This window comes from Anabas testudineus, chromosome 1, assembly GCF_900324465.2.
Source record: "Anabas testudineus chromosome 1, fAnaTes1.2, whole genome shotgun sequence".
Taxonomy (NCBI): Eukaryota; Metazoa; Chordata; class Actinopteri; order Anabantiformes; family Anabantidae; genus Anabas; species Anabas testudineus.
The window spans coordinates 4,724,517-4,742,182 of record NC_046610.1 but is presented as its reverse complement, the minus strand read 5'-3'; the positions used below and the strand labels follow the sequence as shown (position 1 = coordinate 4,742,182).

The 17,666-nt window shown below is 38.4% G+C and overlaps 2 protein-coding genes across 6 annotated transcripts in view; one reads left to right on the top strand and one right to left on the bottom strand.

Moving 5' to 3' along the window:
• The first annotated feature begins 84 nt into the window (after positions 1 to 84).
• baiap2l2b (BAR/IMD domain containing adaptor protein 2 like 2b) lies at positions 85 to 8,303 on the top strand. Of its 2 annotated transcripts, XM_026360842.1 has the most exons (14): positions 85 to 966; positions 1,193 to 1,268; positions 1,963 to 2,049; positions 3,046 to 3,107; positions 3,727 to 3,798; positions 4,105 to 4,194; positions 4,329 to 4,460; positions 5,100 to 5,198; positions 5,738 to 5,840; positions 6,186 to 6,393; positions 6,670 to 6,735; positions 7,152 to 7,485; positions 7,629 to 7,672; positions 7,938 to 8,303. In XM_026360842.1, exons 1-14 carry the CDS (start codon positions 913 to 915, stop codon positions 8,011 to 8,013), a joined length of 1,503 nt encoding a protein of 500 aa, XP_026216627.1. In that variant the 5' UTR covers positions 85 to 912; the 3' UTR covers positions 8,014 to 8,303. The 2 variants fall into 2 exon arrangements, with proteins under 2 accessions (XP_026216627.1, XP_026216628.1); XM_026360843.1 differs by lacking the exon at positions 7,629 to 7,672.
• A 746-nt stretch (positions 8,304 to 9,049) lies between these two features.
• Positions 9,050 to 17,666, bottom strand: part of pvalb7 (parvalbumin 7) — a 27,065-nt gene continuing 18,448 nt past the window's right edge. Inside the window, exons 1-6 of one of the 4 annotated variants that reach the window (XM_026360848.1) lie at positions 13,161 to 13,265; positions 11,049 to 11,135; positions 10,814 to 10,882; positions 10,473 to 10,602; positions 10,200 to 10,309; positions 9,050 to 9,699 (exon numbers count right to left, since the gene is read on the bottom strand). In XM_026360848.1, the coding sequence (XP_026216633.1) occupies positions 9,674 to 9,699; positions 10,200 to 10,309; positions 10,473 to 10,602; positions 10,814 to 10,874 (327 nt within the window). In that variant the 5' untranslated portion in view covers positions 10,875 to 10,882; positions 11,049 to 11,135; positions 13,161 to 13,265 and the 3' untranslated portion in view covers positions 9,050 to 9,673. Of the gene's footprint in view, positions 9,700 to 10,199; positions 10,310 to 10,472; positions 10,603 to 10,813; positions 10,883 to 11,048; positions 11,136 to 13,160; positions 13,266 to 17,666 lie in introns of those variants that run through there. The other 3 variants (XM_026360849.1, XM_026360846.1, XM_026360845.1) reach the window with 3 other exon arrangements.

The following is a 17,666-nucleotide window of genomic DNA, read 5'->3' as shown; positions in this document are numbered from 1 at the left end:
GTTAGTATTATGATTAATTTGCTTTCTGTAACAGTAAGCGTTTTTTTTAATAATTAAATAATTATCTCCATATTAGGAATAATCTACCTTATGCATTATGGCCTTTTCAATATTTGAATGAATTATTCTTGGCACATATTAAGTTTAAAGATAAGATAACATAATATAGATAAGAAGGTCATTTTGATGAATTCCTCACAACAAACTCTGAAAAAAATAGTAAGATAAGTCACTTTCAGAAACTGACTGATAAAGGCAATTTGAAAAGGGGGGAGGAATTTTGTTTTGTGTTTAATGAGTCGTAGTATATGGTCTAAGGTCAACACTATTGTCATTACTACACAAACCTATGCATGGCTGTCAGACCTAAGTATCTTTACCTTGCCTTTCAGCTTTGTGACTGGCAACAGGATTTTGATATTTTGAGCTTAATATTATATATATAATAGCAGTTTGCTCCACCAAAGTTTAGGTAGCCCCTCAGGTGTGAGTCTACGTCACAGCTAGTTGGGCAGCTGGCTGTTCTCCTTTTGTTTCAGAGCCTCCAATCAATAATTTATCTGACTCGGTCATATCGGTGGCACCTACTCTCTTTTCTACTCCCCTCACCAACTTACTCGCTCTTTCCATTAAAACTGCTGACGCCAAGAGGATAAAAAGAGCTTGTTAACAAATGATAGAAAACAAGAGAGAAACAGGGAAAGCGGCATCATTTTATTAGGCAGTTGACAGAAACAGTGGGACTGCAGTGGGGGTGACTTTCACTTCTTTATGACGTTTATGTAGGACAAGAAGCACCTGAGCAAACTCCTTCTGAAGATTGAATGGGAATACATACACCTTACAGAAGTTTGTTCTGTCGTTGTCATTTGTGAGGTTTTTACTTATAGAGATTGATTAAAACAGATTACTATGTCAGGAGCCAGCAGTGACCAGCTTCACAGATCAACTATAACGGTCTATTCGGTGAGTTTTTATTGGCTTCCTGTTGTTTGTTTTTAGTTTCTGTTCATAGTGTGGACTCATGGACCTCTCTATATAATGTTTCTAATGAAAGAAATAAGTGTGATGTGATGTTTAAATATGGCCTGGAGTTACTTGTCTAAGTAACGGTTTCTTTATCTGTGTTTAATTTTTGTATTCTGTGTATTTTTGCATATGCTGTACAGTGATTGTGTGTTTGTTATTGTAGAACCTGATGGAACACTTCAATCCAGGACTCCAGAAGCTTGTTGCTTTAGGAAACAGCTATGTCAAAGCCTTCCAAGGTAAATGAACTCATGAGTGACTGTGGGGGTGATTAAATATGTGTTTGTGTGTGCATGTGAATGTGTGTATGAGACACACCTTTGGAAACAGTTATTTTGATATATACTGTTAAACAAGCATGGCTTTCTTCTTGAAACTACATATCACTGGGCTTGCATGGGTTATTGATATCACAGCGTATTAATCCATAGTACTGTAAGTTTATAGTATACTGTATATAGTATTATACAGTATTTTATTACTGATTAAAACTGTAGAATTTAAGCATGTTTTATGTTGGCTTTAAAGCTTTTGAGTCCATCCCATTGTTGGCTATTTGCTTATCGCTAATCCTTCTGTCTTCATCTCTCCATTTTTATCATGCATGTTACGTTGGTAATTGGGAAGCGGCATGTATCATTAATGCACTTCTCTACCTGATAAAACAAGAACAGGCCATCAGTCACAAGGCAACAAGGCAGAGTGGTAAAATTATACCCACTGGCATGGGGCTATTCCTAGACTGAAATCCCATATCACATGTCTGCACTGTGAGACATGTGTGAATGAAATCAATAAAAGCTGAATTAATTAACCCGGTTAGGAGTAATTTAACTGGCTGGAATGTTACTTCAAAGTTTTAGGTTAATAATGTTGTAATGTTAAGTCTTTGAATGAAAGTTGGTTTATTGTGTATCTGTTTGTGAACTGCAGCCTTAGCTGTTTGCAGTGAGGCCTACTTCAGTGCTGTAGCTAAGATGGGTGACCAAGCTCTCCACACGCTTTCATCTCGCTCTCTTGGTAAGTGCATGTGTTTGTGTGATTGATTACTCATTCTTTCCATTACAGGTTTCACCCATAATTTATTACATTCATTACAGATACTAAATTGTCCTCTAGAGATGACCAAGTGCTCTATCAAATTAATGTCAAGCACAGTAACACTGACGCATCATATATTGTAAAATACCACACTCAGTAACCGTAAAACTACAAGCTTCCACTACTCTTTCCCATGCTCTCCTGTGTATAGGTCTGTGTCTATTGTTTGTATGTGCACACTCCTGAGTGCATATTTTCCACAAGCCTCACTTTCACTCTGAGCCAGGGGATGTGTGACAGCATTATTATCAGTTATTTTGCAATATGCTACTCATTCACACTGAGAGTGTGTGGGCTTACACGTCACTGCTAGCAAAGCATGATACACATGGGCTTTCTAGGTTGGCTAACTAAGAAGGTCAGGGAGCCACAGCGTGACCAGGGACCCTATTGAGTGACAGCCCCTGAATTATAGATAGGGGCAGTCTTTCAGCTGCATGCAATTCATTAGCTCAAACACAGTCCATGACAATAGACAGAACCAGAAGCTTGGCTAACTTTCCACTATCTTAGCAGTACAGCTACTGTAGTTAGATAAAGAGAATATCTCGATAACTTGGGTAGTTCTGAATGTGTCAGTTATAAATCAAAATACTTACATCCTTGGTAAAATATTGCAGCCATAATTGAAAATAGTAATTAAAAATTTAAGTAATTGTTCTTAGATCATTTGAATCACTAAATCTTTTCTATTAGAAAGATTTTGACATATTCTTTCTTCAAATGGACATTTTCTAATACCTGTTTTAGGAAGTATAATCCCAAAGAATTACAATATAATATTGCACATCTAGAAATATTTCAGATTTCATAAACACCATAGACCTTTCATCGTGGCAGCAGGCTGTTGATGTGTGTACAAATCTGGCCAACGTCAAAACCTTGGATTACTTCAAATGTTTTTGTTTTGAACAGGAGACGTCCTGATCCAGATATCAGAAACACAGAGGAGGCTCACTGCTGAGATGGAGGGAGTGGTCAGTACAATTCTTCAGCAGTCAATAGTTGTGTTAATAAAACAAAACATAAAAGTATTCAAAATGTCACATTTTTTAGATCTTAGAATTCAAATGTTTTGAAAGGCTTAACCAACAGCCAACAAAGTTGTATAGGTGACATTATTAAACCCAGATGATAAAATAAAATAAAACAAGACAACAACAATAAGAAACTATTTAATTTGAGGCAATAATCTGACAAATTAACCAATGCACTTGTTAGCATATTACCCACATATGATAATCTCCTATCCAAATCAGGCCCCAAAGAACAGAAAAGCTGAGACTCCTTCCCCAGGAAATGTCTATAATTTCTTACAGAATCATTTTTGATCTTAATAAAAACTAGTGAACCAGAGAGGAGCTTTAAATTTGAAGGACCACATCCTGCTTCAATTCACTGCTTGTTTAAAATTCATAGTGCCACTCAAACATGGCCTCTGATTAAAAAGTTGGCCTGGGAATGAGACACATTTGCATATAGATTTATTCAAACAAAACAATCAAACTGACAATGAAAATTGCTGTTTGAACAAGGAGACGGTTTCCATAATGACTTGGTTACATCACCGGTAGATTGTTTTTCTTCCTGCTACAGTTTCGGTGGTTCCAGGTTGAAGTGCTGCAAGCCATGGAGAAGAATGTCAAATTGGATGAGGAGTACATTGATGTAAGTTTACTAAGTTGGAAAAAATATGGTTTAAAGTACTTTTAGTCTAAAGTCAACACTAAAATAAAATTGTAGGTAGTATTCAGTGACCAGATTAAGTGTTCATATCTTGTTTCATGTCATACCTCTCTTGCTGGCCTTATTTCCCTCAGACTCTCTAGAGACTATTTACACTGTGGAAAGTGTTGTAAACCAGTCAAGACCAAAACTTTCTGAAGAAAGAGATGTTTTTTATTTGGATCTGTTTGTGAACAAACTCTGGAAAACTTGCTACTTTGGCGTTTCTTAACTCAAACTGTGCTGCAGGGTAGTCGCAAAGTATATGAGCTGGAGGTGAGGAATCAGGCAGAGGCTCTGGAGAAACAGCTCAGACGAGGAACTTACAGAGACTCTCTGGTAGTTACACAACACACAATTGTATAATGTGCATTATACCTAGATACAGACATTGCCCAGTACCTCAGTATTTCTGTACCACTGTAAATTGTGTAACTTTGGTGTGTGTGTGTGCTCCCTTGGGTGTCTTTTAGGAAAATAGTGAATACATGATGTACCTCAGGCAGAGCCAACAGGAGATACTGAAGGAGGAGGAGAGGAGGTATCGCTTTTTGGCAGAGAAGCACTGTGGCCTCACTCAGTCACTACTGTTTCTAATAAACAAGGTACACATGTACTATACACATACTTCTGTCATACAATTACAGGGCAAGTTAGAGCATTCTGCCTCCTCCTGTGACATTGTCTTGCAAAATGAAACATGCAACTTTGAAGCTAGGTTAGTTCCAAATTGTTTCCTGTGCTACAAAGTTAATGTGCACCAGAGTGGGCTATGTTCAGGCTTTTACACTTGATGAAAGGGTAAAAAATAATTGTTTAGTTCTCGAAAAAATTACCTCTTCATTAAAACACATTCTCTCTCATATAAAATGACATGTTAGCATATATATAGTTTAATATATCTTTTGCAATACTATACATTTTCCTTATACAGGAGATCCTCATTTTCATGCTATTATGAATATTAAATGCAAAGATACACCTGAATAAGGTGTGGTTTAGCTAACGTCCAATTTACCAATTGACTGTAGTGGCAACAGCTACATGTTCTCTTTGAACAACCCTGGAAAAGGCATCATACTGCCCTGGCTTCATTCCACCCATGTGAGCATGTTAATTGCCTAATATTAGTTAATATCTAATGTTATTATGATGTTCATTGTCACATTTACTAAAGCTTTCTTTTATTTTGTTGTTTTTTTATCAGACATGTAATGAGCTAGTCAACTGTCTCGTGTTTTCAGACTGGTGGATCTCTCCAGCAAAAGGCAGATGGTTGGAAGGAGAAAGTGAACGAGACCAGAGGATCCAGACCTCGAACTCCCACCCATTTGGACCAAGAGGTACAGGCAACATTTTACCTGATTTAGTCAATTCCTTTGTCCAGTGGAAAATGTTTACTTCACTAAATTATTAATCCACATGTTGTGTTTGCTTTGGATGCCAGTGTCTGAATGGAGCTTTAGTGCCATGATTTATGGAGAACTGCTCACCTTGCTAAGCACTGTCTCTAACACAGGCACAGTAAACTTTAAAATAGGAGCAAAAGCCTTTTTACTGTCTGCTGAAGAGATTTGAGAAAGAATATCATCAGAGATGTGTATTTATTTATAATGCATTTATCTTTTAGTAACATGCATCTCTGTTGTTTACAGTGTGATTGCACTTGTCTATTATCTTTTTTCTTAATATCATGTTTGTGATTGCTTCTGTTTACTAAAAGGTGCTCAATGTGTGAAATAGCAGCACTAATTTCTTTATGTCTTATCAGTTGCAGTGAACTAGGACTTTCCATTGTAATGAAAAAACCCTAACTATGCTAAATTAAGAATTGATACTGAGTGCAGCAGTTAATTTACCTGTGTATGCTGTTCCTGACCAGTTGCGAGGTTCAGTGAGCTCCCTGCTACAGACTGTAGCCAGAGATGAGGACATGTCCTGGGCCAGGAGGGAGCAACAGGCACTGGGCAGAGTGCCCTCTAGAGGTTGTAGAATATATATAATTTCTGTATAACAATATTGTTGAAGCAGTATTTTCTTCTACCTTTTAGATCAATTTGCTGCTCTGCACCTTGTCAAGTAGTAAATTAACAAAATATATGTTAATGTCTGAGTAAATGTACAGGATATGTGGATATGTACAGGAATTCTCAAAATATAATGTCATTTTCTTTTTGACCTATTTCTGACAAATGAGTCAGAATGTCAGAAAACAAATGTGTCAAATTAATTTTAAATCTGTAGGATTTTTCACTGACTTTTGTCTCATTGTTCTGTCTCTTTGTCATATTAAGCTCTCTTTGTTGCTCTCATCTTTTCTCTTTCTGCAGCACCATCCCCTCTTCCCAGTCGTTCTCGCTCCAGCTCAGTGGGGGAATCTCTAGGTTTAGGAGGGGGGAGAGCCATGAGAGCCCTGGTGTCTCACCCCACCTCATCCAACCCAAAGCTTCTACCTTTCAACAGGGGAGAGACTGTCACCGTATTGGTCCAGGAGCCACGCAATGGCTGGCTGTACGGTCGCACTGACAGCAGCCTGCGGTGGGTGGCCAAAACAGAAGATTTATGTGTATACATGCAGCTGCGTGCAAGGAATTTAATGTACAAATAACCTTGTAATATAATTCTCACAACATGAGAAGAAAATCATCTAGTGAATTAATTATAACCACTTTCAAACTTTGAGACACAATCTAAAATGCTAGAGGGAAAAATAAAAGACAGAGTTGTCATTTGCAAACACTATAAAGACACAGAATGCATTGTTTTCACAGTTTGCTTTGTTTGCTGCTACCTTATCTGACTTATCTCCTCCAGTCAGGGCTGGTTCCCTGCTGCTTATGTGGCTCCTATTGAAGATGTGTCCAATGCTTTAGCAACAAGGTAAGTATACTTGTCAGTGTGAACAGTACATTTTAGCAGAGAATGTTAGTTGCAATGTTTCACCTCTGGATTATAGTGACTAACATTTATGCTTGTCGCAGTAAAAATGACCTACAGTGTCACTGGTCTTGTACAGATAACTATTTTGTATCTAGAAGACACACAATGAGAAAAAAAGCCATACGACTGGCTAAAGTTTGCTTGATCAACTAATATTTACTGGAGCACTATTCTGTTTCTAAATTTTTACCTTTATACTGGAAACCAAGGGGAAGGTTTTTGTATGAGAGGGACCACATCACAGAGTGTCTGTAATAATATCTAAAATTCATCTTTAGAAGAATGTTTATTTTCTATTCACTTCTATTAATCCTTCACAAATATATCACCCAAACTTCCTGAATGCACACTCACAGTGGTGGTTCCCTAAGAAGCCACAGTATGAACAATCTGCTGGACCCCACTGAGACCTACACTGACCAGTCAGAGAGCAAAAGCTTTGGCGATGTCCCACCCCCAGCCACCCCTAATCGCAGAGCTTCCGTAGACTGCCGGCCGGTTTCTCCACTCTCTGAGAAAACACTGGAGTCAGATGTGGATACCAAGAAGAGCTACAGTGAACACCTACCTCCCCCTCCTCCACCTCCACCTCCTCCCCCACAGAGTCAGAATCTTAGGAGGGGTTCTGCAGATTTTCAACCAATCTCTCCCCTCCCTGAAAGGAAGGGTGAATCAGCATCAGATGTCCAGGTACCAGATGTTTATTTCTGAAGTTAATTTACTCTCAAATGAAGACAAAGTGTTTAGTTTTATTCGGTTTAGGACAAAGTCACTCAGGTACACTAATCCTTCTTCCCTTTATTTGGTGGTTCACATTGACGATCCTCTTTTAGGCACTGTCACCCCACGGACCACCTGAAAACCCTTTGTTTCCAAGGTAATTTACAGACGAGCCTATAATTCTAGCCACACATTTTTAAACCCACAGCCATAGTTTATTTGTGGTTTTAGAAAGGTGTCGGGCCTCCGAAGCATGCTCACTAACCACAGTCAATATTTACCATCCTCTGACTGTAGTTTGGTGTTAGTTTCCCAGTCTGAAGTGTGTACGTGTCTGTACTGTGTGGCCACATTTGTGTTGATAGAAATCAGTTGAGCATGTGAGGTGTTGGATAACATTTTCCATCATCCTCTCATTTCAGAGGCACAAACCCATTTGCCACTGTAAAGCTTCGTCCCACGACGACCAATGACAGATCTGCTCCACGGATCCACTGATCCATCAGCACTCATGCAGGCAGGGTTTGTAACCAAGACTACCAGATCAGATTGTGGAGACAGGATATATGTTTTTGTTTTAGGTGAATGTAATGACCTTTAAAAGTCTTTTAGCCATAGGGCAGAAGAAGATTCTGCAAAATAGTTTGTATAGTGTTAGTGTTGTGAAGTATTTCATGTACCAAAAGTGATACTCTAGTACATTTAAATAATCGAATATCAAAAGCATAAGCTATATATATATATATATATATTATAGTTTTTCATCTCTTTGTACAGTATTTACATTTCTATCCTACAATTACTGTTCACTGTCAACTGGACTTGTTTTAAGTTGTTGAAGATGTTTCGCCTTTTATCCAGAAGGCTTCACCAGAACTTCCTGAATGTACCCCCTACTGTGGCCTAAGAAGAAGTATAAAGAATCCCCTTAGTCCTGAAGAACTAAACTTCTGGATAGAAAACAAAACGTCTTCAAGAACTTTAACCAGGTCCAGTTGATACTGAACAACAAGTTTGGGATAACCATGACCTGGATTTACTGAGAATCTTCAGACATTTACATGTTTATGTTCACAGATGTTTGCTTGTTATGGGAGAAATATCTAAACCTGTTTCCAATCCTTAAACTCAGCTACTGTGAGATAACTTGCTAGTTGCTCCAGCTCAAATTCAGCAAACAGATATAAAAGTGATATTGATTTTCACTAAAGCACATTTAATTTTCTTTGCTGTCAAGTTTAATCTTATGCTATGCTAATTTTATGAGAACACGTGTCCCAAATTTGTTGTGAGAGGTCTGGACGTCAAATGTATTGCTTGCAAATCTGACTTAAGACATTTGCTGTATATTTTATTCTAAATACAGTACAATACATATGTAATAGTTTTTCTTCATTGTTACTGTAAGGTCAAAGCTTCTCACTTAGTGTTTGAAAAATTCGACTATGATTGGTGTCTTGCATTTTTCAGCGTGTTTTCTTTTGTGAGATTAATGATTTGTGTAAAGAGATTAAGTGATTAAGTAAAGAGACAGTTATTACTCAAGTTTTTTTTATTCTCATTTCTTACTCAGATCTTTTCATCTATCTTTACAGCTTTTCTTATGCATCATTTTATTTTCTACATCATCTGATCGGAGGCAGGGAGTGAGGAGGAGGAAAGGATAGAGGAGAGTAGGTGAGGTGAGGGAAGGTGAATGTGGAAAAGGAGTGGGAGAAAAGTGCACATATATGTGAACATCTAGAAGTAAAATCAATCAGACAAAATGCACAACCTGAAATACACAGAGGAAGGAAATTAAGATTTAAGTCTTTATAACATCTATACCATATACAGCACTAGCACCACCTGTTTTGAAACCACAAACTATCCTCATGTAATCATTAAGAATGATTCTGAAACCCATACAGCATACGTGATTAAATATAAGTAAAAAATGAAAAATGAAACTGGTGTCTGTAATGCCTGTATGTTTCTCCTCACGGTAACTCCCCAAACGGCCTGTTTCTGTTAGTGTTTTGTAGACAGCAGGCCTAATCTGACTCCATGCATGGGGCCTGAAGGAAGATGAGAGGAGATTGAAGGTGGCAGTTACAAAATAAGAATGAAGGGACAAAGAGGGAGAGGAAGAGGAAGAAGTGGGGTGTCCAGCTGTCCCCTACTCGTGCACCAATGCCTCAAACTCTGAAAAAGAAAAATGAATGTGCACAAGTTACAAGAAAAACTCAGTGAACCTACAACTTATAGGAAAACACTAACAATTTCCTCTTTACCAATATCAATAGTTAAAAAAGTCATCAAAGAATTGATCATACTAACAGGTATTGCCTGAATATCTTATAGTTTATATATCTTAAACCTATCTTGAATACTCACTAGAGACATCATTTCCCTAAACAAATGATCCCCATTTTGCTTTTAGATTATGTAAAATGTATCCTACCATAGCTTTTCATAATGCATATTAGTTACTGTCAAATATTGTTGTGCTTCAAAGGTTAGCAAGTACATCCACTGCAACAGGAAACAATAGGGAGTATAGATTCTCCCTCAGGTTTGATGCGTAGCTGACATGTAAACCTCTACACTCCAGTTCCACCCCACTGTCTACCTTCACTCCATCCTGGTAAGCTTTTTGTTGTATCACAAACTTTGTTATATAATGAAATGTGCCTTCCCCTCACCGTCAATACCAATCTTTCCATCTCCATCTTTGTCTGCGGCTTTGAGGAATGCTTTTGTCTCAGCATCAGTCAGATCTCTGCCGTCCTTGGCAAAGCCCTTCAGTACAAACCTGAGAAAAGTACAAGATGTTTCATAAAAGGATTGCTGCAGGACAAGGTTAATGAACAAATGACATGGCAGTGTGCAGCTGTGATACGGTATATACACTGATGGACTGGCCTTGCCTCCTTTTTCTGTGTTTATATGTTTCTATATCTGTGTGAGTTTCTCACTTGAGCTCTTCCTCTTCTATGAATCCGCTACCATCCACATCCAGAACCTGGAAGACCTTCTTGACGTTCTCAGCTGACATGGCCCTCATTCCCACCATTTCAAAGAACTTTCTGGGGTCGAATGTTTCTGCTACAAAATGCAAGACAACAGGTACAGGCTGAACCATCAAACAGTTCCAATGTCTAACTTTACAGTAGCCAGTTTAATAATTCAGTTAGTATATAAGGACATAATGAACTCTATTACAGCAAGTCAAGCTGTGGATTGATGCACTGTGTCAGTGTCCAATGCTGTGGGTTTGTTTTGCTGAGGACATGTCAACTCTACAATGGTTACAGACCTGCAAAGGCATCAAGTGCTTTCTTGATCTCCTCAGCTTTCAACAGATCTGTCATCACCATTTTTCCAGCTGAGGGACAGAAAGAGACAAGGTACAAAGTAAAAGATGTCAGAACAATGTTTCAAAGACTTGAATGTAGACAACCACAGTGGGTGAGTTGGTAGAAAAGTTAAAAGCCAAATGTAGTGTTATGTTTCCCAGAATGTGTTGGTTCTTCAATATGAGCTAAAATTACCTGGGAATCTTTTAGGACTTGATGATAGAAAAGTAATACTGTATAGATTGATTGGAGTTGACGTACACAGAGAGGATCTTGACCCTGCTGGACGTGGTAGGATTACATGTAGGCATTAAAAAAATGACCTCATTGGAACTGGGGATGATCACGCACATATCCACACAAAACAACATTAAACCAATAAAACCATTCACCATTTATCTGCACACTCAAGTATAGAAATAATTTACCACTTTGTTCATGTCAACTATCTATCATGAAACATTTTTTAGGTATTAATAACCGTATGTCCAAGTTATGTTTCCTCAAGGGTTGGGAACTTATTGTTAATTAGCTGCAGTTCACTGCTGCCGCCTGTAGATGTCAGAACAAAGCTGAATTCTCCAGGCTCCCTGTTTATCCTCCCCAGAGTTTTCGGAACAGATGTGTCATCTATGTGTTTGTGTTTTTAATAGAAATTATTTCCCTGTGTGAGTGTTTGTGGCTGTTATGTTGCATAGTGCCCTGTGAGAATATGAAACGTCCACAGCCCCAGAGGAGTATTCTTGATATTCCCTCTGCAGATGGCACTGTCTTAACCCCAACCAGATTCTTACCATCCCTACGTAAAGGACCAGATGACAGAAAGAGATACATGGTCATCTCCTTTTTTTCTGTCCAGCTGTTCTCAACTTTCTGTCCACGTGTTTTTAAGGCTGAACTCTGGCAGCAAAAGCCAATTAGCAAGGATCTGTGTGTGAAAACATGTTCAGCCCATGAGACAATGTCTTACAGCCAGAAAGCCTTGATCTCGGGTCATTATCTGTTACACAGAAAGGTCTATTACCAGTAATCTGGTCAAGCATCTTTATTGTTCTATATTGTCAGATACTTTGACTTATTGTTCGCATATCAGTCAACCCTGGCAGCATTTCTTCAGCCTAATATAAAGTGAACATGTCCTTTCCCAACGTTTGTGACTTTGAGGCTTAAAGATGATAGCTGTGGTTAGAGAAATTGTCCTGTAATCACAAGGCCAAAGCTTCTATCAACCTTTGCAGCAAGCAAAGTCCAACGGGTCCTTGACTATACCTGACCGCTCTGCTCTCTGACTGCTGTGATGGATAAGTGAGGTTAGATTTCTAAACCACAGTATGTCTCTTTATCAAATAACATACTTTCAGTAGAGATTGAAAGTCAGCCCTTACTGTTGACTGCACTATAAATAAACAGTAGAAGTAAACTTTAGTTTCCTCAGCAAAGTATCTTCACCTCTAATCTTTCAGTCAAGTTCTTTGAAGGAAGCACGAATTAAATATTTTGAAATGCAGTTTAACATGATCGGAAAACACAAAAGCTAGGAAGCCCTACGGCACGAATTTGAAGATTGTTGAAATAATTTTAACAGAACAGTCAGCAGTGGGTCATAGCACAGCAAGTGTATTAGATATAAAGTCCTTTTTATTGAAACAGGTGGTCTCATCGAGCATCTGTGCCCCCTTTTTTAAGAGGGCACTGTCAAAATAGTAACACCAATGAAAAACATCTAGAAAATGCATTACTATTGCCTTCTGTACTAGTTATGGCTACCACGTCATGGCATCGTGCAGCAACACCTGTTCATGGCCACACAAGAAAACACCCATTAGACCGACACCTGCTTCTAACATTACATAACAATTACTGTGGAGAAAAAAAAAGACAAAAGTGACAGATCAACATCTAACCAAATTAATTCCCCTCAAGCAGCTCTGTTTTTTAAGAGATAAGAAACATTAAGACAAACAGCTCAGTGTTATTAAGAAGAAACCTTAAGAAATAAGACCAGAATGATTTTTAGATCTGCTACTGATGAGCATGAACATGTAGCTTTATCCTGGCTGAACTTACACCTGTGATGCATTTAGTAGATTTTGTGTTATCTAGGCATTTTTCTTTAAAAGCAGTTTCTATACACTCTCTACAGGAACAACAGTTTTGTTATCTTATGTCCCTCTGCTAGAATTATTGACTAACCTAGAAAAGGTAATTCATTCAGTTGCAGTTTTAGTGTTAAAATAGGTCTAGAGCTCATTCTTGTCCCTGACCAACACCTCTCCTAAAACATTTAGAGTTTGTCTCCTGCCTTACCTTAATAAAGGAGTGGGTAAATGCACCTGAGAAAAGAGAAAGAGTGCAGGATGAAAAGTGATGGAGTAGAGACAAGAGAGAAGGGTTGGTGATGGAGGAAAGATGAGCAAGTTTGTAGGGACGACACATATGACTTTTATAGCTGCCTCCAAATAACCTACACACTAACCACACATACCCTCACTTACCAGCCACATCCCCACCTCTCAGTTTTCTCTCTATTTTGAGAAAGGTGAGGGGTTGTCAAGACATGATGCACACACCATTGGCCCTGGAGTGTGATTGTTTTCTTTTGCAGGACTGACAAATTACGTGCAGGCCTATTAATAATATCACTTTATCAGAGTGTCCTCGGACCAAATCTACACCCAGGTCTTTTTTTTCTGTGACTCTCTTCCTTTGACTCGTATCTGTTTCGATTTATTGATACGGAGCCAGTGTCCTCTCACTGCCACATCACTGCGGTGCTGCCTTAGCCTTGTCCCAGCACCTTTCCAAAAAAAGAAAACTATTGTTATCATATCTGGAAGTTAAGTCATGGCAACTGGACAAGAGTCCATCTGGACGACATATTGTTATAATAAATTCACTGCAATCACTACATCTGTGTTAAGAATCCCCCCCAAAATGTGTTTTTATTAATCGTTAGTTAGTAGTTGTGTTTGCACATTTAAAAGCTATAGAGACATTAACTGTAATGTACTATATAGTAGATGGACAGATTCATAAAGTTAGGGCGATTTGCCAATCTGTGCACAAACCGAAATGATCAATGAGTCAAAGTCCTCTGAAAAGTGATGGTCTTAGAGAGACAGTTAACACTGAGCTCTGCTCTGTGGTGGATGGCATCTTCCAGCTAATTCCAACCAACTTTGTTTTTGCCAGTGAAAAGGCAACAATAAATTTATTGTCCAATAGGCTAAACACCAGACAGCAAGCAGACAGAGTTAGCAACTTAGTGGAATGTAGTGGTGGTAAAGTGGAGGCCAAAAGAGCTAAGATGACAGTAAACACTTACTCCAGTACAGATTACAACCTGAACCTGATGTTGCTCTGTACTGTATGCTCTGTACAGCTTAATGTGTAAATAGACCACAGTTTGCCTGCAGTAACATCTAGTTCATGGTATGAACGGGTTAACTTAACCCTGCATAGAGTTGTTCCTCCGAGAGCTTTTATGAGATTGCCTTGCAATATCAAACATCACAAGCACCTAAATTTTACTTATGCACATCAGACCTAAATTGAGTTTACACTTTTTACAAGTCACAAATCTGCTGACGACAGGAGAATAGTGCACCATCACAGCTAGAGTCATGTTTCTGTTTCTTGCTTGTCTCTCAATCTCCCTCACATTTACCCCTCAACAACCTCTTTTCCCACTTTCTTTATTGTCCCTGTCATGCTGTCCTCTGTTTTGCTCACACTCTGTCCATCCCTTTCCTAATCTTGCCTTCATGTCTCCTTCTTACTACTTTCCTTTAATTTATAGTCATGCATGTATAAGAGATAGAAAGTCTGAGGGACAGCCGTTACAAGGCTACAGCAAGTTAAGTAAAGTGTATGAAGTATTGTTTATAGTCACATACTACACCTATTTGAACAAATTAATACCTTCTGATACTGGCTAATAAAACAGTTGCTATAAAACCTTTTGAGACTGTTTCTGTAATTCCACATTAATTTTCAACTGGATCACACTCACCTCGTGCATGACAAAGAATTACAGGTAAATTCTCATTTACTTTCGCTTTTTATTGACATGCTAATTGCAAATATTGCATATACAAATTTGAAATAAATATTAGCAGTGAAACTCTGATACTGGAAACCTAAAATTAGGTGTCAAGAATTTCTCTTAGAGGACAAACTTTATAATGTTCCTCCTGCAGGATTGGAAGTGTGTTGCTCAGCTGCACTGAGCAGAGTTAATGAAAGATAAAATACTTGTCACTGTCTCTTCATGCCCTGTGTCCTGTCCTGACACTCTCTTAGCTAAGCTCTCTCCTCTCTATCACATTAGCCCTCATCAGCACTTCATAGTATTGTAGAAAAACAGGAATGGGAGGAGTAAAAAAATGTGTAGTGGAAAGAAACAGTCAGGAAGGACGACAGATACAAAGATACGTATGGATGGTTTAATCTAAATGAAATGTGACAATAAATAACATGAAGTGAGCCATGAGGCTGGACACTTCTAATGGTGATAGTGAAGAAGAAACAATGCTATTAAAGAGAGGGAGAGTGTGAGAATATATGTACTGTAATAAAACACAAATAGATAGCACAGCAATAGTAGATAAAATTACACATATTAGATATAAACACAGATCTAAATGAGAATAGAGAGAATGTGAGAAAGACAGTGATGGGTGGAAAACAAAAGGTGAGAGGAATTAAATGTGTTTTTAATGACCTGTTGAGCAACAGGTGGTGCATAAAGTCATGGCAGGGTAAGATACAGGCCACAGCTGCGTTTGTTTTGTGCGTGTGTGTGTAGTATTGATATCACTGGGGTATCCCTTGTCTGCTCACACAAAGATTAGCAGATATTAGCCCTAAATATAAACATAGGGAACCCAGTGACAGACTTAGGATGCTCAGTGGAACAGTGGGATACCCAGATGTGTGTTTGTAAAGTCAGTAACCGTAGAGGGATGATATGCATGCTGTCCATGAACCCTTATATTTATGCTTTATCTATATCACTGTATAATTGCAAGTGTAAACAGGATAAAACTAAACTGTCTTCTAATTCTTCACTGGTCAGGTATTATATCCATATATTACTGAACGGATCAAGGGTTCCTCTGGGCCTCAGTATGATACAAGTGTTGAGATCTCTTGTTCGAAAATCACAGAGCTCAGGTAAAAGACCCAATGTGACCACAAAGAGACAACCAACCAATAAACAAAAAATGATCACAAATGGTTAAAAATGCTGAAAAGGAGAAGACGGCATTAGTCATTTAGCTTTGATTTGAGTTGTAAAATGACCAAAATGAAGACAGAAGAAAAGACAACAGATTTTAAATGCAAATCCCAAAACAAAACACAAAATTGTCTCAGTTTGAGGGTCATCAATCCACCTCTGTCTGCTTTTTAAGGAGAGAAAATCATTTTTAAAAAAGCTAATGTTGAGTTTTACCACCAGAGTTAAATGAGTAACATTAGACTTCACCATAAAGCCTCAGCATTTAGATTAGCACGCTGCTCGTGCATCTCTTCCACTATCTACTTCCCTTTATCATCGTCTCCACAGTAACTTGCTGTCAACACTGTAAACACAAGCTGTGTGTTTGTTGACACGGCGTTCAGACTGTCACTTCTGTTTCTGCGCTGTGTGTGTTTGTACCTGTTCGTCTGTCAACTTAATGGCTTACTATATTTCATCAGCAGATTTACTTCAGTTTCAAAGTGATATTCCAAGATCAGCATGCAATAAACTCTGTACACAGTTACAGCATACTCACACATACACATATTCTTTCACGCGTATACACATTCACAATCCACAAATTCTCTCTCTCGCACACACACACACACACACACAAACAAGCACAACAGACTCTAGCAGCTGGCCTGACCTTGAAGATAAATACACCCTTGAAAAATGTTTCTGCAATTCGTGGCTGGTGATGGTCTGTTATACGAGCAGCGTTTCAAAGGCTGCATGAAAATAGATATGGAGTGAATATGTGTTGCCCTCGCACATACGCACACAAACACTCACACTCCTTTAAGCGCCATCACACTTAACTGCAGGCTTTGTTTCTGTCTTTTTCTATTTCTCAGTCTTTGTGTAGCAGTAGTACGTTTTCCGTCCTGCTCTTTTCTCTCAAACTCTCTAATTGATTTCCTTCCATGTCTCTCTTGTTATTTCTATGTTCATATGTACCCGCTGTACTGAACTTGGTCATGTAACATTTCGCCTTGACCCCAAACAACCGAAAGTGTCGACGCTGCTTGTTTTGACTTTCTCTATGTAAGGTAAAGCAAGTTTGTCAGTCAGTGCATGTGGTGAGTGAGGTGTTCAAACAAGAGGCTGTGGAGGATATGGAAGCTTACTAAGTGGAATTTAGATTTTTTTTTATGTGAGAATTGCGTGTATTTGCTTGTTATCCCGACATATGTGCTGCCTTTTTGTAGATACTTTATTGTCATTGATTATGTTTGAGTATGAATAAATACTATCAACTTTTTACCATCAGCTAGAAGGTCTGAAGTAGAATTGATGTCACAAACTGGCCTAGGAAACCATTTACATAAGACAATAACTCATGCTTGTTCTCTCTCTCACACTCATGCAGGAACACCTTCAGCATCGCAATGATTCTGCTGACATCTAGTGTTATAAGCATTAATCACCTCACATTTAAAGTTGGAACTGTGTCCATGAACCTTCTTCCTGTTGTAGTGCAGTATATCCCCCTGGGATCATTTCAATAATCACAAGCCCTCGTCAGTATTTACTTATGAATGTCATCTACAAATGAAAGGTGAGAG

What these genes read in the sequence shown, in the direction of transcription:
- baiap2l2b (XM_026360842.1), top strand. Translation starts at nt 913, where the DNA reads ATGTCAGGAGCCAGCAGTGACCAGCTTCACAGATCAACTATAACGGTC. An exon ending in CAACTATAACGGTCTATTCG is followed by an intron (nt 967 to 1,192) that starts GTGAGTTTTTAT and finishes TTGTTATTGTAG; the next exon opens with AACCTGATGGAACACTTCAA. An exon ending in AATCAGCATCAGATGTCCAG is followed by an intron (nt 7,486 to 7,628) that starts GTACCAGATGTT and finishes ATCCTCTTTTAG; the next exon opens with GCACTGTCACCCCACGGACC.